At 42.1% G+C, this 23039-nt stretch overlaps 2 protein-coding genes and 1 long non-coding RNA gene across 46 annotated transcripts in view; 2 read left to right on the top strand and 1 right to left on the bottom strand.

Moving 5' to 3' along the window:
* The window catches only part of afdna (afadin, adherens junction formation factor a), a 91027-nt gene extending 89466 nt beyond the window's left edge, over nt 1–1561 (top strand). For 43 of the 44 annotated variants that reach the window (XR_013453327.1, XM_040159926.2, XM_078092991.1 and 40 more), the window contains one exon: nt 378–1561. Coding sequence is in view for 35 of the 44 variants with exons in the window: in XM_040159926.2 (XP_040015860.2) it covers nt 378–534 (157 nt within the window). In the remaining 9 variants the exon portion in view is untranslated. The remainder of the gene's footprint in view (nt 1–377) is intronic. The other variant, XM_078093001.1, reaches the window with a different exon arrangement.
* Nucleotides 1562–1694: 133 nt separating this feature from the next.
* LOC144389342 (uncharacterized) lies at nt 1695–2315 on the top strand. The gene is made up of 2 exons (XR_013453328.1): nt 1695–1818; nt 1935–2315. It is a non-coding gene; the product is annotated as an uncharacterized LOC144389342 (long non-coding RNA).
* Nucleotides 2316–6363: 4048 nt separating this feature from the next.
* On the bottom strand, nt 6364–7747 carry LOC144389341 (uncharacterized). The gene is made up of 5 exons (XM_078093003.1): nt 7363–7747; nt 7164–7225; nt 6996–7073; nt 6780–6894; nt 6364–6684 (listed from the first exon to the last, which is right to left on the bottom strand). Exons 1-3 carry the CDS (start codon nt 7616–7618, stop codon nt 7056–7058), a joined length of 336 nt encoding a protein of 111 aa, XP_077949129.1. The 5' UTR covers nt 7619–7747; the 3' UTR covers nt 6364–6684; nt 6780–6894; nt 6996–7055.
* Between the last annotated feature and the right edge of the window lie 15292 nt (nt 7748–23039).

The raw sequence follows: 23039 nt of genomic DNA, 5'->3' as shown, positions 1-23039 counted from the left end.
CTGTACTACGCAAACTTACCGCCAACATTAGAGCACAGCGCGAGTTCTGAGAAGAAGTTTGCATACACATTTAAGCAAACTAAACCTAAATGCCAGCTCTAGGTTTGTGCTATCTTTCTTTGGTGGACCAGAAATCTGATCATTTTCACAATGGGATCCCTCTCAGCAAAAAGAAAAAAACATAATCTCAATGAACTGGACTTTTCTGCTTTCCATACAAAATCCTGTTTGTTCTGTTTTAGTGCGTAGCTCATTAAATGTGAGCGCCCCGACGTGCGACTTTTCATTCGCTTTCATGGTGGATGAATCTGCATAACGTGGCATAACAAGAGAATGCGATGCTTATATTTGCTTTCCCGTGGGAAACTTCCGTGCAGTCAGGAGCAGGAGAACTCGATCCCCGGCGGCAATCCCGAGAGTATGACCTTCAAGGAGCGCCAGCGCCTCTTCTCGCAGGGGAAGGAGGTTTCCAACAAGGTCAAGGCTTCACGCAAACTCATGGAGCTGGAGAACGAGCTCAACACCAAGCAGTAGACACCCCGCCCCCTTTCTTTCACCTCCCAGCGCCCCGACCCCCCCTGCCGGCGGCCTCTCCTCGGTTCGTTTCCTCCCGTTTGTGTTGTCTGACACCCCCCTTCCCCTTTTTTATTTTTGTTGTAATCGTTTAATAACTGGACCGTTCACCTTTTTCTGATGTAGCTATATCGTTGCGATAGGAGAGACATTTTTTACTTAAAATTGTTCTTCCTCTTGTTGAGGTCTTTCAAAGATATATAATGATAAAGCACTGTAAAAAAAGTTTTAATTTTATCTAGTGAGAAGTTGAGAATCACACAATGGGGTGATATATTTTTGTTTATAAGATGCTTCTTGGGGCGAGGGGACAGGCCTATTCTCATTTTTGTTCTTTCTTTTTTTAAATAGCTAACTAAAACGTGAACAATTTTATGTTTTTATCTTAATGCGCTTTTTCTTGATAATGTTGTTTTCACACTTTTAATTGCCAGCAGAAATGCCGGGTTGACATCCAGACCAACCTTTGTATGCTTTTTCTTTTTTTAAATTAAACACTGTTAATTCATTCCTTAGCAAGAAAGCATTGGGATTTTTTTCTTTCTTTTGTGATGTTTTAGAAAAACTAAAAGATTATCCAGAGGACAGTCTGGAGAAAGATCTTTTAAGTGCACAACATTACTGTAAATATTTGGATTCACAACTGTTTCACTCTTTTACTACTGTAGAAACCTGCCAGCCTACTAAAAACTGCAAAACTAATGTGATTGAACAGCATTTCGGTCACAGAATAATAGATCAGGACTTACTTTTAAAACTGGACTGTGTCTCTGTTGCATCTTACTGTCAGTGGAGTTAATGTTTTAAATGTCCTGCCCCAATTTGAGGTAACTCTAATTGTATTTTATTTGAAATCAAATAGTCATTTCTTTGCAGTTGTGTGTGATTCATTTGATTGATTGTACCTGAAATTCAAGCCAGAGAAAGGATTTCTTCTACTCACTATGTGATTGTTGGTTTTCACAATAAAAAAGGAAACACTCTTTAAGTCCTTCTGCTTTAGAGATTTTTATTTCAAACATACTTACACAAAAACCTGTTTTTAATATTAACTTTATCTCCAACCTGTTTTGAGAAGTGATTTGCAGTTGGCACCTCTCATTCTCTGGTGATAATCTGCCTCCATGAAGGTATCTTTTTTTTTTACCCCAGCAATAGGGAGATGCAGATGTTTTTTTTTTATTTGTTTTTTTAGGACTGGACACAACACTGCCGATGTGGAAAAGTACCACCGTTCAGACTCGGGTATGTCGCCCACTACTAAAATAAAACCATAGAAAATAGTTGTTTTAAATGTTTTTCCCGTCTGCGGTTTGACTCCATCCTGTGTGTGGATTTATTTAATTTCTCTCTCTTTCCAGGAGCCTCCACTAAAACTGATTCTGCGTGATGAGATGCTGTTAATATAACTGACCTGTAAAACACTACAGACTACACTATTTCCTCTCCCCCCAAAACAAGTCCTTTTTAAGTTTACAAACTGAATCATCTAAATGGTTTCATGTTTAGCCTTTTTGTAAACCATTAACAAATAGTTTTCAACAGTGCAGGCTGAAAGTATGGTATTTTCTCTATGCTGATGTTGATTGTGTTAATCTGTTATTTGTTTTGTTAATATGGTTGTTACTTGTACTCCATTCTTTAGGTATGACCTTTTGGATGAAAGGGATGCATACACATTTAAGCCTGCAGTAGCACTAATATAGTGAAAAGTAATAAACCAAACCACAGAGTGAAATGAGGATGGTATCTGAATAGTTTCTGATTTGTTCAAATAAAGTTTTTTGCCTTTTCCTCACTTTTAAAGCTTTTGCAGAATGAGAGAATGCCCGAAACGTACAGCATGGAAGAATGCACTTGTTCACAGTGTACGCATCAATCTATTACCTCAGGAATGTAAAATGAATAGTTTCATGATGGTGTCATTATATCAGAAGAGTTTTCAACCTAATTTCTACAAACAAAGCGTCTTACCTTTTCCTCACTTCTTAAAGCTTTTGCAGATTGAGAGAATGCCCAAAACGTAGAGCATGGAAGAATGCACTTGTTCACAGTGTACCTTTCCTTCTCTTTTAAGGTTTTTGCAGAATGAGAATGTTAATACGGTTGTTACTTGTACTCCATTCTTTAGGTATGACCTTTTGGATGAAAGGGATGCATACCCATTTAAGCCTGCAGTAGCACTAATATAGTGAAAAGTAATAAACCAAACCACAGAGTGAAATGAGGACGGTATCTGAATAGTTTCTGATTTATTCAAACAAAGTGTTTTACCTTTCCCTCAATTTTAATGCTTTTGCAGAAAGAGAATGCCCAAAACGTATAGCATTGAAGAATTCACTTGTTCACAGTGTACCTTTCCTTCTCTTTAAAGTTAAGTTTTTTGCAGAATGAGAGAATGCCCAAAACATACAGCATGGAGGAATGCACTAGTTCACAGTAAATGCATCAAACTATTACCTCAGGAATATATGAGTCAGTTTCATGATGGTGTCATTATATCAGACTAGTTTTCACCCTGATTTATTCAAACAAAATGTGTTAACTTCTCCTCACATTTAAAGCTTTTGCAGAATGAGAGAATGCCCGAAACGTACAGCATGGAAGAATGCACTTGTTCACAGTGTATGCATCAAACTATTACCTCAGGAATGTAAAATGAATAGTTTCATGATGGTGTCATTATATCAGAAGAGTTTTCAACCTAATTTCTACAAACAAAGCGTCTTACTTTTTCCTCACTTCTTAAAGCTTTTGCAGATTGAGAGAATGCCCAAAACGTAGAGCATGGAAGAATGCACTTGTTCTCAGTGTCTTCTTTTCAATCTTTTCATCTCCCGCCTGGACTACTGCAACTACTGACTGGCAACTAATGACATGTAATGTAATGTATGCATCAAACTATTACCTCAGGAATGTAAAATTCATAGTTTGATAATGGTATGATATCTGAATAGTTTCAAAGTGATTTATTCAAACAAAGTGTTTTACCTTTCCCTCAATTTTAATGCTTTTGCAGAAAGAGAATTCCCAAATTGTATAGCATTGAAGAATTCACTTGTTCACAGTGTACCTTTCCTTCTCTTTTAAAGTTTTTGCAGAATGAGAGAATGCCCAAATGGCCTTGGTTCATATCTTATTCGGTACGAAAGTTCCGGATCCAAGTTTTACTTTTATGTCAATTAATTATGATTTCCACCGGCCACTGAGGAGGATCTTGTGTGTGTGTGCTACCCTCAGCTTCACCTGGGTTCTTATCTCAACCTGCTTTGCAGCTTCTCGTAACTGGCACGGAGAATGTCCTCCACATGTGTATAAAAACTCAGCGTCTTTAATGCTCGGAGACGCCATTTCCAGAGAGCACCGTGATACGTGCCTGTGTATTTGACCTACTGCTTGCAAGCAATAAATGGACTTTTTGCAACTTTGATCATTCATCAAGACTGTTTTATCAGACAAATCATTCTCTTCTACCGAGCTTTTATTGAAATATTCCACAACAATTTGGCGTCACGAACAGGATTCACTCACCGTCCGTCAGGCTCCAGGGGACCGTCCAGAGATAACGGCCTTTTCCAGGATCACCAGCTGATGATCCTGCCTCATACCTCCTTAGACAAGAGAGAAAGGACCGGCGGAAACCAGAGGAGTCCTGATTGAAAGAATTAATTTCTACAAACTCGGGTAAGAAGTTGAAATTCCAATTATAAAGTAACAGTAAGAGTTGAACATAACGAAAACGGATGACTGATCAAGTGGTTGTTATAGTCTGGGGAATACAATTATTTTTTAACATTTTGGGTGTTTTTTTCTTATAATAATTTTTTTATATTTTTTTGAGTACATGATTCCGGGATATTTCTAATGCATCATTTTATGCGAAGGTAGATTGTGTACGATAGAGATTTCACTCGGAACAAATTCTCTGAGATCGTAACATCGCTAGACTACAAGTAGAAGACAGGATTGCTTACGGTAAAGATTTCACTCGGAACAAATTCTCCGAGATCGTAACGCAGATCGCTTGACTACCCGGGTAAAATAAGACCGTTGCTATTGACCAAACGTGAATTCCACCTGTGGAATAAGATCTTGGAAATAGCCTATACGTGAATTTTATGCTGAAGCAGGTAAAACGATATCACTGTTATTGTTAACCAAACGTGAGTTCTACTGAATTACCTTTAGAATAAGATCGTGGCAAAATCGAAGCGTGAGTTTTGAGTGGGGTTTTTGCAAGTTTTTCCTTGAGTAAAGAAACTAAGCCTTACGGTGACGACTGTATTGTAATAAGTAAACCGGTAGGGTCCACACCAGTAAAAGATAGGTGGCCAGTCCGCAAAACACACGGAACGTCGGGTCCGATTGTGGCAATGATGCAGCAGAAATACGGGAAAACATGTAGGCTACAGAGTGTCTCCCATACTAGACAAAAGAGTTTGGGTTTCCAGAAAACGGCTCGTTGAGTGCCGCTAAACTTAAAATGTTAAGAGGGGATTTGGAAGCAAGGTTAACAAAATTGAAAAGTGGTAAAAAGATCAAAGTTAAAGACTTGGAAATAATAGAGAAAAACCAGACATGTCTGGCACATTGGGAAATGGAATGTGAATGCAGGGAGAGAAAACAAATGATGGAGATTGCATGTGTGAAGGGATGACTACTGCTGCCTCTCCAAAACAGGGAAGTGAAACACCCCACACACACACACACACACACACACACACACACACACACACACACACACACAATGCTGCAACGACGACCTGCTTCCTCGCACACACACCCACATGCACATGCACACACAATGAGACGTATTTTGAGACGGGACGTAGGAGCTTCAGGTTTTCCAGCCGGAACACTCATTGCGGGCGGAAGCTGCGAAGGATTCAGCGCGGAGTCGAGCAAGAAGAAAGATTGAAAATCTCACTTTTCATGCAGTGAATGCTGCAATGAAGACCTGCTTCCTCGCACGCACACTGCAGAACAACATGCTGTTTTGCTCAGCATCATTTCTCACTTAGAGCAACAGCAACAGAATACATCCACACCACCACCACTCACGTATGCTATGTTTTCATCAGATGCATACAAAGATATGCCAACTACAAGAGTAATTGTGGAAGGGAAAGAATTGACGTTTTTAGTAGACTACTCATTCAGTAATTCAAGAAAAACATTTTCCAAATCAAAAAATGAGTGGGCGGTATGTATATTCTCAAAGGGCTTCAGGTTTGACTGTGACAGAAAAATGTACTGCACCTCACTGCATGAAAAGTGAGATTTTCGTCCCCGTAAACGCCCGGAAATCTCCCTAATTTCCGACAATTTCCGACAATTTGCAAACCGCGCACATCGCGTTTGTCTGTGCCACAAATTGTCGGAAACGAACCATGACGTAGGCGGAGAGCTGGCGGAGGTGCGAATGGCCCGAATTAGCATATGAACGCAGCGAAGCCGCGGGTGGCCGAGCCGGCTTGAATATCCTTACTCCTTATTGGATGAAACCACAACGTACTAACAAATACAATCACTCGTGATTGGCAGCAAAACCACACGTGGGCAGACCAGGCTTGAGTTTCCTTGTTCATGATTGGATGAAACCACAACTTTCAATCACTCGTGATTGGTTGGCAGATCTGTCGCTATTGGTCACCCGCCTCATTTTATTTATATATTCATATTGTGCTGTATATTCATTTCATGGTTATCCTATGTAGGCTACTACACTATTATTAGGATACCAACCAGGACATCAATTAATTTATAGAGAAAATGAACATTTGCCACATGTTTATGCAAAGAAAGCTTTATTAACAACACACAAACAACAACTACATACAAAGTGAGGATCTGCCCACACTTGGGTAACGGCGGTTTAAAAACTACAGCTCAGTAAACTGTCCGTTTGCCTCCTCGGGGTTGTAGACCGTCACTGGCGCAGTGTTTTCCGAGGCAGGTCTATTGTGCAGGCGGCTCGTGTGTGCGTGTGGCGACCGTACAATCCACCCCGAGACCCCGCCAACAACGCCGTCCCCTCCGTCCGACGTGAGCTCTACGGTGGCGGAGTTCCACCTCGTCATCAGCCAGCACTCTTTGTCTCGTTTCCAGCAGCTGTAAAAACAACAATGAATCAGTACGATGCGATGGGTACGGACACAACACATCGATCAATGCACCTGAAAAAAAGTCAGCAAATAAACTCTGACCCGCTTTCTTCTCGCTCGACTCCGCGCTGAATCCTTCGCAGCTTCCGCCCGCAGTGAGTGTTCCGCCTGAACCTGAAGCTCCTGCGTCCCGTCTCAAAATATGTCTCACAGGGAGCTGGAACAATTAAATGAGTGTGGTATGAATACAAAAAAAATCAAACGCAAGTCACAGTAACATTTAACAAGGAAGGAGAAACAGTAAACAGTGTCACTTACACACAATGACGTCGTCTAAATCTGGACTTTTCCCGGAGCAAATACGAGGTCACCGCCTCATTATGAGGAGAGATTAGTCTGTGAAAACAAAATGTACAGTTAAGATCGGTATCTATACGTGTATATTTCCTTATACCGCAGAATGAAAGCATATTCTTTAAATCTGACCCTTGCTCCGGTTCGTAGCGCCTGTAGTTCGTCTCGGAGTTGTGAAGACGGCGCACCGCTTCCTGTAAACGACACGGCAAAGAAAACACACTTTAATAAAGCTGTTTCTGCTCACTTGTAAGGCTACTAGGCTACTCTTAGCTTAGCTTGAGGCTACGCTACTTTTAGCTTAGCTTGCAGTCATCGAACGTATTCTTACCGCTATCTTGGGATTGTGCGCCCGTCTCCTCTTCTTTGAGTCGGTTCCTCTCCTCCATGGACAGAAACCCGCAGAGTCCCGAACGCTCCAGTGGAGCGAACCGCTCGTTAATATCGGCAGTTTGTTGTTGGAGTTGACGAGACGATCCACGGAGAGCATTCAGCAGCTTCTTCCCGTCTGTCTGCGGACTGGCCGAAAGTTGGTGACCGCGGAGAGGAGTTGGAGGCGAGTTGAACGCGAGACGTCGTCCCGCCATTATTCACGAAGCAGCAAAAACCAAACAAAGGAACTGGAGATACAGTTCTTCTGAATATAGTAACACACGTGTCTGTTTGTATGCTCGTCTTGCATGTACTGCTTTATCAGTCATGCCTATGACCTCACACGTGATTGGACGAGGAGTCTAAGGGTCCTCCAATCACATGCGAGGTTATTGTTATACGGAAGGACCAGTATTTTAGGAAGACAATTGGTTGGGACTTTGTCGTGCAATGAAACAGCTGATATACTTTATGTAAAGCAGTGTTTTGGTGTCAGCAGAACGACTTTCCCTAGAAAACTGTACAGTGGTGCCTCTTTCTCCATTCCACCAGACACTCTTGAGTCTGACAGACATGCAATGTTGACAATGTATCATCACATGTACCCTTGTGTCACTGAGGTTGAATGTTTTGCCGTGACATGTAAACGGGTAACATATATGAATGTAACTTACTCAATCGATAGATGCAGAGCAGAAAGGTCAGCATATGTTTATGCTAAGTGGTGTGGAAACACTTAACAGTTTTGAGGAACCCGTCCTTGACCCTCTAGCAGAACTACGACCAGCCATTATAAAGCAGTTTATAGTTGTCAATGTTGTGTCAAAGGGTACGGCATTTAAACATGTTCTTGCACACGTTTCCTGGCTTCATCCCCACCGGACAGACATTTTTATGGAAAGCCAATAGAAGTTTGGGGCTTGCAGGGAACAGATACGTCATACAGCATCATTTCTGCCAGTTGAGCGCATTGCTAGAAGATGTGTGGTTAATACATCCTCTGTGCATTTAAGTAAGACCAAAGAAAAGGTCACTGTAGTCCTGCCACTATGCACTGTAGTTGAGCTCTAGGAGACTGATCTCTGCAGACCCCTCATGCTGATTCAAATGTTGTTTGCATGGAATGTTCATTTTACCTTGATTAAAACTACTTTTTTAAAGAAGTTATTTTGTGTATCTTTTTTACATAACATTTGCCATTGCTAATGGCGTACACCGTAATCTAGCATATTTGAATTAAATTAATCAATTCAAGCTAAAATGTAAGAGTCTATAATTAGGCTGCTGAGCCTGATCTATTTGTACCAGAGATTTTCTTACCTTTTAAAAAAATGTCACCTGGGCTAAAACTCCCTCTGCAACCCTGATTTGCATTTGTTTAGCTCACAGCATTTTCATTTACATGTCAAAGCCTCCCCTAGAATTAGGAGGAGGGGGGTTATGGGGGGACAACTGCCAAGGGAGGCCCACATCAATTTCTGACAATTTCCGGCAGTTTTCGGCGTTGCCCGCAAATTGCCGCAAACCTGAAATTCCACGACAATTTACAGTGCCGCATACTGCCGAAAATCCCACTTTTCATGCAGTACACTCGTCATAGGCCTATGACGTGCACTCGTCATAGGCCTATGACGAGTCATAGGCCTATGACGAGTGTACACTCTGACGAGACTGACCTAAACCCTGACATAAAAGTAAAACATTTTTTTTTACTCTCTTCACTCTGTCCCATAAATCTGATGGGCAGAGACTTGATGTGTACATGTGGTATTTGTTTGACGTCATCTCCAGACGGCCTTAAAGTAGTTAGGCGTAGTGCCACACTCCAAATGGTGCAAAAGGCTCCCTCTAATCCTCTTTTTGTGTATCAGTGGTGGAACCCGATTGATGATGCTCGGAGGCTAAGCCAGGCTGGTGAAGCTCGGGTTTCTCCTCATGCAGACCGTATGAACCCTGAACACCTGCATTGCACAACATATGTCTCAGAGGGTCCAGACGACTCTTTTGAAGAGACATTTTTTGAGGCCCTCAATGATGCAATTGCCTGTTCTACTTTGTACTGGTCAACTTGTAAATCTGCTGTGTCTATTTCTCTGTCTCCCATACAGAAAGAGCTGTTTCAAGTTCCCAGCTCACACCCCCATGTCTCACTGTCTAAAGGAGGCCTTGACCAATGGAGGGATTTGGGACCATTTGTGGCTCAGTGTGAATCTCTCACTGACTGGGAGGAGACAATCGATCCGCTTGTTCTGCGCTCCGCCTCTACAGGGTTTCACAGAACTCACTGTGTACTCCTCACACCAGCTTGTCGATCTGTCTATGTGTTTTATGAGCACAACGACAAAGTTGAAACATTTTCAACAACTCCCACGTCAATTTCTCCCGCTCTTGCTTCTGTTCCACAGACACTCTGGGCGGCACACAAATATGACGTAGGCTTGATCAACAACTGCCAACCGGTCGTCATCACTCCACGTTCTGACTTCCGCCCCCACAAACACCAGTATCCCCTGCGACACCAGGCCATTGACGCTATCACACCTGTATTCAATTTGCTTGCTTAAGAGCTTAACGCTCTCTCCCGGCTCTGCACTTCTGCAGTATGTTGACGACTGTTTGATTGCAGCTCCAAATCAGACACAGTGTCAGACAGACACGCTTAAACTACTCAAACATTTAGCGAAAAAGGCCACAAGGCCAGCCTTTCTAAATTACAATTTGTGTCTCAAAATGTGCCTTTCCAAGGTCATGACATATCTGGAGAAGGAAAAACCCTCTCCCCAAAAAGAATCTTCGTGATCGTATCAATACCGATCCCCAACACCAAAAAACAGATGATGTCCTTTTTGGGCATGTGCTCATACTGTCGATCATTTATTCCAAACTACTCACAAATGGAACAACCGTTATCAAACTTAATCCATGGGAAAAATCTTACAGCACACAACAAAATAATCTGGACTGAAGAGGGTCTGCCGAATCCGAATAAGCCTGCCGAATCCGAATAAGCCATTTACTCAAACAGTAGATGAAAGACAGGGCTGCATGACTTCTGTGCTGCTACAACCCCATGGTGATAAACTCCGCCCGGTGGCGTATTTCTCTGCAAAAGTCGACCCTGTCGCCGCAGGACTGCCACAATTTTTCGCGCGCTTTTGCCGCGGCTGAAAAGGCGCTCACAGCCTCACGTGACATAGTGGGTTACGCACCACTCACTCTGCTCGTTCCGCACGCGGTTTCTTTGATTCTCCTCGAACAGAAATCATCTCACCTCTCTGCGGCTTGCTATTTGCGTTACCACACATGTCTCCTGGACATGCCGAATGTCACTATAAACGTTGTACTAACCTTAACCCTGCATCATTACTTCCTATTCCTGGGGATGGGGAGGGCCACAACTGTTTGGCTGAGCTCCAAGCTCAGTGCACTCCTCGCCCTGACCTAGTGGACACTCCACTAACTAACAGTGACATGGTAATGTATGTGGATGGATCCGCCTCTCGTGATCCTCAGTCTAGTGAAAATCGTGTTGGTTTTGCTGTTGTTTCTGACTCTGGTGTGCTGTGTTCAGGTCCTCTGCCATGTCACCTCTCAGCCCAGGCAGCCGAGCTCATCGCTCTGACCGAGGCCTGTAAACTGGCTAAGGGTAAAACATTCACAGTTCACACTGACTCTCGCTATGCGTTTGGTGTAGTACATGATTTTGGGGTGCTGTGGAAACACAGGAACCTCCTTAAATCGGACGGTAAGCCCATCCTACATCACACTCTCATTGCTGAACTGTTGGAATCCATCTTGCTACCCACAGCTATTGCTGTCTGTAAATGTGCTGCCCACACGTCCAATATGGATGATGTATCACAGGGAAATGCTCGAGCAGACTTGGCTGCAAAAGCTGCTGCTCTGCTTCCGCTTCCCACTACCTATGCTCTCATGTGCTCTGAGGAGTCAGTTACAGCGATGCAGTCACTCTCTACCCCTGATGAAAGACGGCTTTGGTCTACGTCTGGCTGTGTTTACACCAACGGTATCTGGACTGGACCCGAGGGCAAGCCGTGTTTACCTAAACACTATTTTGCTCATTATGCTAAGTTGACTCATGGGTTAGACCATGTGTCAAAAGTTGGAATGTTACGTGCCGCAGATGTGGTTTACAAAAGGATTCACAGAATATGCACAAAAATTTTGTTCTGCATGTGTCACCTGTTCTACTCACAATGTAGGCAGGCCCGTGGGCGTGTCCAGCCAGGCTGCACACCCACCACCAACCCGCCCGTTTGAGCACATTATGATGGATTTTGTGGAGTTATCTTCATCTGAAGGTAAGAAACACTGTCTAGTGATGGTAGACATGTTTTCCAAGTGGGTTGAGGTTTTTCCATCAAGCAAACAAACCGCTACAACAGTAGCCAAGGCCCTAATTTCTGAAATCATTCCTCGATGGGGCATTCCTTCTAAAATATCAAGTGACAATGGTACTCATTTTGTCAACCAGGCCATTACAGAATTAAGCGCATACCTGGGTATTGATTTAAAAACACACTGCGCATACCATCCAGCCAGTGGAGGGGCTGTGGAACGAGAAAATGGCACACTCAAAACCAAATTGGCAAAATGCTGTGCAGACACAGGTCTGCCCTGGACAAAAGCCCTGCCTCTAGTGTTGATGTACATGCGCATGAGAAAACAAACACGAAGCAACCTGAGTCCTTTTGAGATATTGTTTGGTTTTCCTCCGCTCGTAGGAACCGAGGCACCGAAGGCACCACTCAACCGCATTATGCGAACATGAAATGTTAACATATTGTGCACAACTCTCTTCTGCTCTGTCTAACATACGACAATAGGTTGCAGCCGCCCTCCCAAAACCAGCTGAAGGACCACTCCACAAACTGAAACCTGGTGACTTTGTGGTGGTGAAAGACTTCAGAAAAAAAAACTGCAAAGCACGACGCTGGCACGGACCATTCCAGATCCTCCTTGTCACCCAAACAGCTGTCAAAGTAGCTGAGAGGGCATCTTGGGTCCACGCATCCCATTGCAAGAAGGTTCTAGATCCAGTACCAGCAGTGGGCTCAGGCGATCCTACCCCCACAACAAGTGTCAATCAACCGACACCACCGTTGCAGTGACCACGGACGGGTTCACAACGGGCAGTTGACCGACAGACACACAGTGCATTGTGATCTGTGTTGACTGTCTACAACGCGGATGCCTCACAAGAAAGAAGGTTGGCAGACTCCACATCCCAACGTGTACCTGCGGACCAACACAAGAAGAAGAACACGGCCAGGACCCCTCCACATAGACACAGTAGTCGTTTGTGTCTCCACGGTTTTATTCATAATATTGCTTGCTTCAGTTTCATTATCTAAGTATATTTCTGTGATTCTGTAGTCAGCTACCTGAGTGGTTTTCTCTTATCATGGAGCGACAACGCCCATGGAACCCTCTCACGAGGCCAGGAGGAACTCGTTTCGACATTTTTATTTTCTTATGTTTCTGTGTTCATTACTGGTGTTCTATATTTTACATTTGCTTGCTAAACAACACGAGACTTGGTCTCACAAAAACATTTTTTTGCAATATTATGTGTGATTAAAGAATAATCAAAAGAGTGGAATGTAATGGTAAAATATGTTATAACATTGTTTTGTGCTAAAGCCGTGTCTCAAGTGTCCTGTATTTGACCCTGATGTGCAAAGCGCAGCATGATACAGAATGTTAGTTTGCAGCTGTGCCCTGAGAAGGGAGGACGGTCGACTTTTTGCAACTTTGCTCATTCATCAAGGCTCTGTTTTATCAGACAAATCATTCTCTTCTACCAAGCTTTTATTGAAATATTCCACAACAAGGCTTAGAAACGCACAACATGGTGTTTTCATCAAGCTAGAAACTCAGCAAAGTACAATTATCTGTTTAATGATGGTATCATGATTTCTCAATATTTTTCCAACCTGGATTGTTGAAACTAAGTTTTTAAGCTTTCTTCACTATTAAAGCTTTTGCAGGCTAAAACTAGCACCTCAGGAAAGTACATTTATCTGTTTTATGATGGTATCATGGTTAGTGAATAGTTTACCAACCATTTTTGTTCAAACTAAGTTTTGGTGCTTTCTTGACTATTAAGGCGTTTTCAGGCCGAGAGAGGGCTTAAAACGCATAGAACACAAGAATGCATTGGTTAACTGTCAGGGTGGGGGTGGAAGGCAGGACTCAGATGCAGACTTCTCCGAAACAAAAGACTTTAATAGTCACCAGATACAAAATCCAAAAGGCCAAGGGGCAAAAACACACAGGCATGAACCTACGGAGATCCACAACAGGAGACAAGAACATGCGTGGCAAAAGACAATGACGCGACAAGTGACACAAGAGACACAAGAGACACACGGCTTAAATACACAAGGGAGGTGCAGGTGATTGGACACAGGTGGAAACTATTAAGACGATCACAGGGGATGACGGGACAAGGCAGGAAGTGAAGTTACCCGGGGACACAAGTGGCAGAAAACTACAAAATATAACATGAAGTGAACCACACCGTGACAGTACCCCCCCCCCCTTAAGGGCCGACTTCCAGGCGGCTCACACTAGAGCGAAACAAGGGGTGGGGGGGGAGGAAAACCAGAGACAATGGTCGGACCACCCAGGAAACTCTGGCGGGCGGCCCGGCGGGCGGCCAGGCGACCGGGGAGCCTCTGGGGGTCGGCCTGGCGGATAGGCACACTGCCGGGGAGCCTCCGGTGGTCGGCCCGGCGGACGGTCATTTGGCCGGCTCCGGAAAGTCTCTGGAATTGCAGGCTCTGGGGCACGGGAAACCTCCGGGGTAGTCGTCGGCGGCTCGGGAAACCTCCGGGGTAGTCGTCGGCGGCTCCAGCAAGGGGACACGGAACACGTCAGCAGTAGTCGGCGGTAGCTCAGGGACACGGAACACCTCCGCAGTAGTCAGCGGCGGCTCCAGCTCGGGGACACGGAACACGTCAGCAGTAGCCGGCGGCGGCTCCAGCTCGGGGACACGGAACAGGGCAGCAGTAGTCGGCGGCGGCTCCAGCTCGGGGACACGGAACAGGGCAGCAGTAGTCGGCGGCGGCTCCAGCTCGGGGACACGGAACAGGGCAGCAGTAGATCGCTGCGGCGGCCCAGCGGGAACGGGAGAGCGCTTCTTCCGCTTGCTCCTCCTTTTAGGGTTCAGGAGGTCCCGGAGCTCGAGGCAGGCGAGCTGATAGCTCCTGGGACCAAAAACAAAATTCGTTTTCCGCTGCCAGAAGGGACTTCTTACGTCCAAGTAGTCCGGACCGTAGTCTGGCAGCGGGTCTGCTGAGTCCCATGGTCGCGTCATTCTGTCAGGGTGGGGGTGGAAGGCAGGACTCAGATGCAGACTTCTCCGAAACAAAAGACTTTAATAGTCACCAGATACAAAATCCAAAAGGCCAAGGGGCAAAAACACACAGGCATGAACCTACGGAGATCCACAACAGGAGACAAGAACATGCGTGGCAAAAGACAATGACGCGACAAGTGACACAAGAGACACACGGCTTAAATACACAAGGGAGGTGCAGGTGATTGGACACAGGTGGAAACTATTAAGACGATCACAGGGGATGACGGGACAAGGCAGGAAGTGAAGTTAGCCGGGGACACAAGTGGCAGAAAACTACAAAATATAACATGAAATGAACCACACCGTGACAGTTAACAGTGTTTTTCTAAATCTAGCACCTCAGGAAGGTACATTCATCCTTTTCATGATGGTATCATGGTTTGTGAATAGTTTTCCAACCTTTTTTGTTCAAACTAAGTTTTAGTGCTTTCTTGACTATTAAGGCGTTTTCAGGCCGAGAGAAAGCTGAAATCGCACAGAACACAAGAATGCATTGGTTAACAGTGTTTTCCTAAAACTAGCACCTCAGGAAAGTACATTTATCCTTTTCATGATAGTGTCATGGTTTGTGAATAGTTTTCCAACCTTTTTTGTTCAAACTAAGTTCCTAAAACTAGCACCTCAGGAAAGTCCAATCTTGACTATTAAGGCGGTTGCAGGCCGAGAGAAAACTCGGAGCGGGGACTGGGCGAGTCGGGGCCATGAGTCTCGGAGCGGGGACTGGGCGAGTCGGGGCCATGAGTCTCGGAGCGGAGCGGGCGTTTATTAAGGCGTTTGCAGGCCGAGAGAAAGCTGAAAACGCACAGAACACAAGAATGCATTGGTTAACAGTGTTTTTCTAAATCTAGCACCTCAGGAAGGTACATTCATCCTTTTCATGATGGTATCATGGTTTGTGAATAGTTTTCCAACCTTTTTTGTTCAAATTAAGTTTTGGTGCAATCTTGACTATTAAGGCGTTTGCAGGCCGAGAGAAAGCTGAAAACGCACAGAACACAAGAATGCATTGGTTAACAGTGTTTTCCTAAAACTAGCACCTCAGGAAAGTACATTTATCTGTTTTATGATGGTATCATGGTTTGTGAATAGTTTTTCAACCTTTTTTGTGCAAACTAAGTTTTGGTGCCTTCTTGACTATTAAGGCGTTTTCAGGCCGAGAGAACGCTGAAAACGCACAGAACACAAGAATGCATTGGTTAACAGTGTTTTCCTAAAACTAGCACCTCAGGAAAGTACATTTATCTGTTTTATGATGGTATCATGGTTTGTGAATAGTTTTCCAACCTTTTTTGTTCAAACTAAGTTTTGGTGCCTTCTTGACTATTAAGGCGTTTTCCGGCCGAGAGAAGGCTTAAAACGCACAGAACACAAGAATGCATTGGTTAACAGTGTTTTTCTAAATCTAGCACCTCAGGAAAGTACATTCATCCTTTTCATGATGGTATCATGGTTTGTGAATAGTTTTCCAACCTTTTTTGTTCAAACTAAGTTTTGGTGCAATCTTGACTATTAAGGCGTTTGCAGGCTGAGAGAAAGCTGAAAACGCACAGAACACAAGAATGCATTGGTTAACAGTGTTTTCCTAAAACTAGCACCTCAGGAAAGTACATTTTTCTGTTTTATGATGGTATCATGGTTTGTGAATAGTTTTCCAACCTTTTTTGTTCAAACTAAGTTTTGGTGCAATCTTGACTATTAAGGCGTTTGCAGGCCGAGAGAAAGCTGAAAACGCACAGATCACAAGAATGCATTGGTTAACAGTGTTTTCCTAAAACTAGCACCTCAGGAAAGTACATTCATCCTTTTCATGATGGTATCATGGTTTGTGAATAGTTTTCCAACCTTTTTTGTTCAAACTAAGTTTTGGTGCAATCTTGACTATTAAGGCATTTGCAGGCTGAGAGAAAGCTGAAAACGCACAGAACACAAGAATGCATTGGTTAACAGTGTTTTCCTAAAACTAGCACCTCAGGAAGGTACATTCATCCTTTTCATGATGGTATCATGGTTTGTGAATAGTTTTCCAACCTTTTTTGTTCAAACTAAGTTTTGGTGCCTTCTTGACTATTAAGGCGTTTTCAGGCCGAGAGAACGCTGAAAACGCACAGAACACAAGAATGCATTGGTTAACAGTGTTTTCCTAAAACTAGCACTTCAGGAAAGTACATTTATCTGTTTTATGATGGTATCATGGTTTGTGAATAGTTTTCCAACCTTTTTTGTTCAAACTAAGTTTTGGTGCTTCCTTGACTATCAAGGCGTTTTCAGGCCGAGAGAAGGCTTAAAACGCACAGAACACAAGAATGCATTGGTTAACAGTGTTTTCCTAAAACTAGCACCTCAGGAAAGTACATTTATCTGTTTCATGATGGTATTATGGTTTGTGAATAGTTTTCCAACCTTTTCTGTGCAAACTAAGTTTTGGTGCAATCTTGACTATTAAGGCGTTTTCAGGCCGAGAGAAAGCTGAAAACGCACAGAACACAAGAATGCATTGGTTAACAGTGTTTTTCTAAATCTAGCACCTCAGGAAGGTACATTCATTCTTTTCATGATGGTATCATGGTTTGTGAATAGTTTTCCAACCTTTTTTGTTCAAATTAAGTTTTGGTGCAATCTTGACTATTAAGGCGTTTGCAGGCCGAGAGAAAGCTGAAAACGCAAAGATCACAAGAATGCATTGGTTAACAGTGTTTTCCTAAAACTAGCACCTCAGGAAAGTACATTTATCCTTTTTATGATGGTATCATGGTTTGTGAATAGTTTTCCAACCTTTTTTGTTCAAACTAAGTTTTGGTGCAATCTTGACTATTAAGGCGTTTGCAGGCCGAGAGAAAGCTGAAAACGCACAGATCACAAGAATGCATTGGTTAACAGTGTTTTTCTAAAACTAGCACCTCAGGAAAGTACATTTATCTGTTTTATGATGGTATCAAGGTTTGTGAATAGTTTTCCAACCTTTTTTGTTCAAACTAAGTTTTGGTGCCTTCTTGACTATTAAGGCGTTTGCAGGCCGAGAGAACGCTGAAAACGCACAGAACACAAGAATGCATTGGTTAACAGTGTTTTCCTAAAACTAGCACCTCAGGAAAGTACATTTATCTGTTTTATGATGGTATCATGGTTTGTGAATAGTTTTCCAACCTGTTTTGTTCAAACTAAGTTTTGGTGCAATCTTGACTATTAAGGCGTTTTCAGGCCGAGAGAAAGCTGAAAACGCACAGAACACAAGAATGCATTGGTTAACAGTGTTTTTCTAAATCTAGCACCTCAGGAAGGTACATTCATCCTTTTCATGATGGTATCATGGTTTGTGAATAGTTTTCCAACCTTTTTTGTTCAAACTAAGTTTTGGTGCCTTCTTGACTATTAAGGCGTTTGCAGGCCGAGAGAACGCTGAAAACGCACAGAACACAAGAATGCATTGGTTAACAGTGTTTTCCTAAAACTAGCACCTCAGGAAAGTACATTTTTCTGTTTTATGATGGTATCATGGTTTGTGAATAGTTTTCCAACCTTTTTTGTTCAAACTAAGTTTTGGTGCAATCTTGACTATTAAGGCGTTTGCAGGCCGAGAGAAAGCTGAAAACGCACAGATCACAAGAATGCATTGGTTAACAGTGTTTTCCTAAAACTAGCACCTCAGGAAAGTACATTCATCCTTTTCATGATGGTATCATGGTTTGTGAATAGTTTTCCAACCTTTTTTGTTCAAACTAAGTTTTGGTGCAATCTTGACTATTAAGGCGTTTGCAGGCTGAGAGAAAGCTGAAAACGCACAGAACACAAGAATGCATTGGTTAACAGTGTTTTCCTAAAACTAGCACCTCAGGAAGGTACATTCATCCTTTTCATGATGGTATCATGGTTTGTGAATAGTTTTCCAACCTTTTTTGTTCAAACTAAGTTTTGGTGCCTTCTTGACTATTAAGGCGTTTTCAGGCCGAGAGAACGCTGAAATCGCACAGAACACAAGAATGCATTGGTTAACAGTGTTTTCCTAAAACTAGCACTTCAGGAAAGTACATTTATCTGTTTTATGATGGTATCATGGTTTGTGAATAGTTTTCCAACCTTTTTTGTTCAAACTAAGTTTTGGTGCTTCCTTGACTATTAAGGCGTTTTCCGGCCGAGAGAAGGCTTAAAACGCACAGAACACAAGAATGCATTGGTTAACAGTGTTTTTCTAAATCTAGCACCTCAGGAAGGTACATTCATCCTTTTCATGATGGTATCATGGTTTGTGAATAGTTTTCCAACCTTTTTTGTTCAAACTAAGTTTTGGTGCAATCTTGACTATTAAGGCGTTTGCAGGCCGAGAGAAAGCTGAAAACGCACAGATCACAAGAATGCATTGGTTAACAGTGTTTTCCTAAAACTAGCACCTCAGGAAGGTACATTCATCCTTTTCATGATGGTATCATGGTTTGTGAATAGTTTTCCAACCTTTGTTGTTCAAACTAAGTTTTGGTGCCTTCTTGACTATTAAGGCGTTTTCAGGCCGAGAGAAAGCTGAAAACGCACAGATCACAAGAATGCATTGGTTAACAGTGTTTTCCTAAAACTAGCACCTCAGGAAGGTACATTCATCCTTTTCATGATGGTATCATGGTTTGTAAATAGTTTTCCAACCTTTTTTGTTCAAACTAAGTTTTGGTGCCTTCTTGACTATTAAGGCGTTTGCAGGCCGAGAGAAAGCTGAAAACGCACAGAACACAAGAATGCATTGGTTAACAGTGTTTCCCTAAAACTAGCACCTCAGGAAAGTACATTTTTCTGTTTTATGATGGTATCATGGTTTGTGAATAGTTTTCCAACCTTTTTTGTTCGAACTAAGTTTTGGTGCCTTCTTGACTATTAAGGCGTTTTCAGGCCGAGAGAACGCTGAAAACGCACAGAACACAAGAATGCATTGGTTAACAGTGTTTTCCTAAAACTAGCACCTCAGGAAAGTACATTTTTCTGTTTTATGATGGTATCATGGTTTGTGAATAGTTTTCCAACCTTTTTTGTTCAAACTAAATTTTGGTGCAATCTTGACTATTAAGGCGTTTGCAGGCCGAGAGAAAGCTGAAAACGCACAGATTACAAGAATGCATTGGTTAACAGTGTTTTCCTAAAACTAGCACCTCAGGAAAGTACATTCATCCTTTTCATGATGGTATCATGGTTTGTGAATAGTTTTCCAACCTTTTTTGTTCAAACTAAGTTTTGGTGCAATCTTGACTATTAAGGCGTTTGCAGGCTGAGAGAAAGCTGAAAACGCACAGAACACAAGAATGCATTGGTTAACAGTGTTTTCCTAAAACTAGCACCTCAGGAAAGTACATTTTTCTGTTTTATGATGGTATCATGGTTTGTGAATAGTTTTCCAACCTTTTTTGTTCAAACTAAGTTTTGGTGCAATCTTGACTATTAAGGCTTTTTCCGGCCGAGAAAGCTGAAAACGCACAGAACACAAGAATGCATTGGTTAACAGTGTTTTCCTAAAACTAGCACCTCAGGAAAGTACATTTATCTGTTTTATGATAGTATCATGGTTTGTGAATAGTTTTCCAACCTTTTTTGTTCAAACTAAGTTTTGGTGCAATCTTGACTATTAAGGCGTTTTCAGGCCGAGAGAAAGCTGAAAACGCACAGAACACAAGAATGCATTGGTTAACAGTGTTTTTCTAAATCTAGCACCTCAGGAAAGTACATTTATCCTTTTTATGATGGTATCATGGTTTGTGAATAGTTTTCCAACCTTTTTTGTTCAAACTAAGTTTTGGTGCAATCTTGACTATTAAGGCGTTTGCAGGCCGAGAGAAAGCTGAAAACGCACAGATCACAAGAATGCATTGGTTAACAGTGTTTTCCTAAAACTAGCACCTCAGGAAAGTACATTTATCTGTTTTATGATGGTATCAAGGTTTGTGAATAGTTTTCCAACCTTTTTTGTTCAAACTAAGTTTTGGTGCCTTCTTGACTATTAAGGCGTTTTCAGGCCGAGAGAACACTGAAAACGCACAGAACACAAGAATGCATTGGTTAACAGTGTTTTCCTAAAACTAGCACCTCAGGAAAGTACATTTATCTGTTTCATGATGGTATCATGGTTTGTGAATAGTTTTCCAACCTTTTCTGTGCAAACTAAGTTTTGGTGCAATCTTGACTATTAAGGCGTTTTCAGGCCGAGAGAAAGCTGAAAACGCACAGAACACAAGAATGCATTGGTTAACAGTGTTTTTCTAAATCTAGCACCTCAGGAAGGTACATTCATCCTTTTCATGATGGTATCATGGTTTGTGAATAGTTTTCCAACCTTTTTTGTTCAAATTAAGTTTTGGTGCAATCTTGACTATTAAGGCGTTTGCAGGCCGAGAGAAAGCTGAAAACGCAAAGATCACAAGAATGCATTGGTTAACAGTGTTTTCCTAAAACTAGCACCTCAGGAAAGTACATTTATCCTTTTTATGATGGTATCATGGTTTGTGAATAGTTTTCCAACCTTTTTTGTTCAAACTAAGTTTTGGTGCAATCTTGACTATTAAGGCGTTTGCAGGCCGAGAGAAAGCTGAAAACGCACAGATCACAAGAATGCATTGGTTAACAGTGTTTTCCTAAAACTAGCACCTCAGGAAAGTACATTTATCTGTTTTATGATGGTATCAAGGTTTGTGAATAGTTTTCCAACCTTTTTTGTTCAAACTAAGTTTTGGTGCCTTCTTGACTATTAAGGCGTTTTCAGGCCGAGAGAACGCTGAAAACGCACAGAACACAAGAATGCATTGGTTAACAGTGTTTTCCTAAAACTAGCACCTCAGGAAAGTACATTTATCTGTTTTATGATGGTATCATGGTTTGTGAATAGTTTTCCAACCTTTTCTGTGCAAACTAAGTTTTGGTGCAATCTTGACTATTAAGGCGTTTTCAGGCCGAGAGAAAGCTGAAAACGCACAGAACACAAGAATGCATTGGTTAACAGTGTTTTTCTAAATCTAGCACCTCAGGAAGGTACATTCATCCTTTTCATGATGGTATCATGGTTTGTGAATAGTTTTCCAACCTTTTTTGTTCAAACAAAGTTTTGGTGCCTTCTTGACTATTAAGGCGTTTGCAGGCCGAGAGAACGCTGAAAACGCACAGAACACAAGAATGCATTGGTTAACAGTGTTTTTCTAAATCTAGCACCTCAGGAAGGTACATTCATCCTTTTCATGATGGTATCATGGTTTGTGAATAGTTTTCCAACCTTTTTTGTTCAAACTAAGTTTTGGTGCCTTCTTGACTATTAAGGCGTTTGCAGGCCGAGAGAACGCTGAAAACGCACAGAACACAAGAATGCATTGGTTAACAGTGTTTTCCTAAAACTAGCACCTCAGGAAAGTACATTTATCTGTTTTATGATGGTATCATGGTTTGTGAATAGTTTTCCAACCTGTTTTGTTCAAACTAAGTTTTGGTGCAATCTTGACTATTAAGGCGTTTTCAGGCCGAGAGAAAGCTGAAAACGCACAGAACACAAGAATGCATTGGTTAACAGTGTTTTTCTAAATCTAGCACCTCAGGAAGGTACATTCATCCTTTTCATGATGGTATCATGGTTTGTGAATAGTTTTCCCACCTTTTTTGTTCAAACTAAGTTTTGGTGCTTTCTTGACTATTAAGGCGTTTGCAGGCCGAGAGAACGCTGAAAACGCACAGAACACAAGAATGCATTGGTTAACAGTGTTTTCCTAAAACTAGCACCTCAGGAAAGTACATTTATCCTTTTTATGATGGTATCATGGTTTGTGAATAGTTTTCCAAACTTTTGTGTTCAAACTAAGTTTTGGTGCAATCTTGACTATTAAGGCGTTTGCAGGCCGAGAGAAAGCTGAAAACGCACAGATCACAAGAATGCATTGGTTAACAGTGTTTTCCTAAAACTAGCACTTCAGGAAAGTACATTTATCTGTTTTATGATGGTATCATGGTTTGTGAATAGTTTTCCAACCTTTTTTGTTCAAACTAAGTTTTGGTGCAATCTTGACTATTAAGGCGTTTGCAGGCCGAGAGAAAGCTGAAAACGCACAGATCACAAGAATGCATTGGTTAACAGTGTTTTCCTAAAACTAGCACCTCAGGAAAGTACATTTATCTGTTTTATGATGGTATCATGGTTTGTGAATAGTTTTCCAACCTTTTTTGTTCAAACTAAGTTTTGGTGCAATCTTGACTATTTTTTTGTTCAAACTAAGTTTTGGTGCAATCTTGACTATTAAGGC

Source organism: Gasterosteus aculeatus, chromosome 18 (genome assembly GCF_964276395.1).
Source record: "Gasterosteus aculeatus chromosome 18, fGasAcu3.hap1.1, whole genome shotgun sequence".
Lineage (NCBI taxonomy): Eukaryota > Metazoa > Chordata > Actinopteri > Perciformes > Gasterosteidae > Gasterosteus > Gasterosteus aculeatus.
The sequence above is the reverse complement of the archived record's forward strand: the minus strand, read 5'-3'. Positions and strand labels throughout refer to the sequence as shown.

Bases quoted from the DNA above. Each gene is read 5' to 3' on its own strand.
- LOC144389341 (XM_078093003.1), bottom strand. From the start codon at position 7,618: ATGGCGGGACGACGTCTCGCGTTCAACTCGCCTCCAACTCCTCTCCGC. The intron at 7,226-7,362 runs GTAAGAATACGT...TGTCGTTTACAG, and splicing joins CGCACAATCCCAAGATAGCG to GAAGCGGTGCGCCGTCTTCA.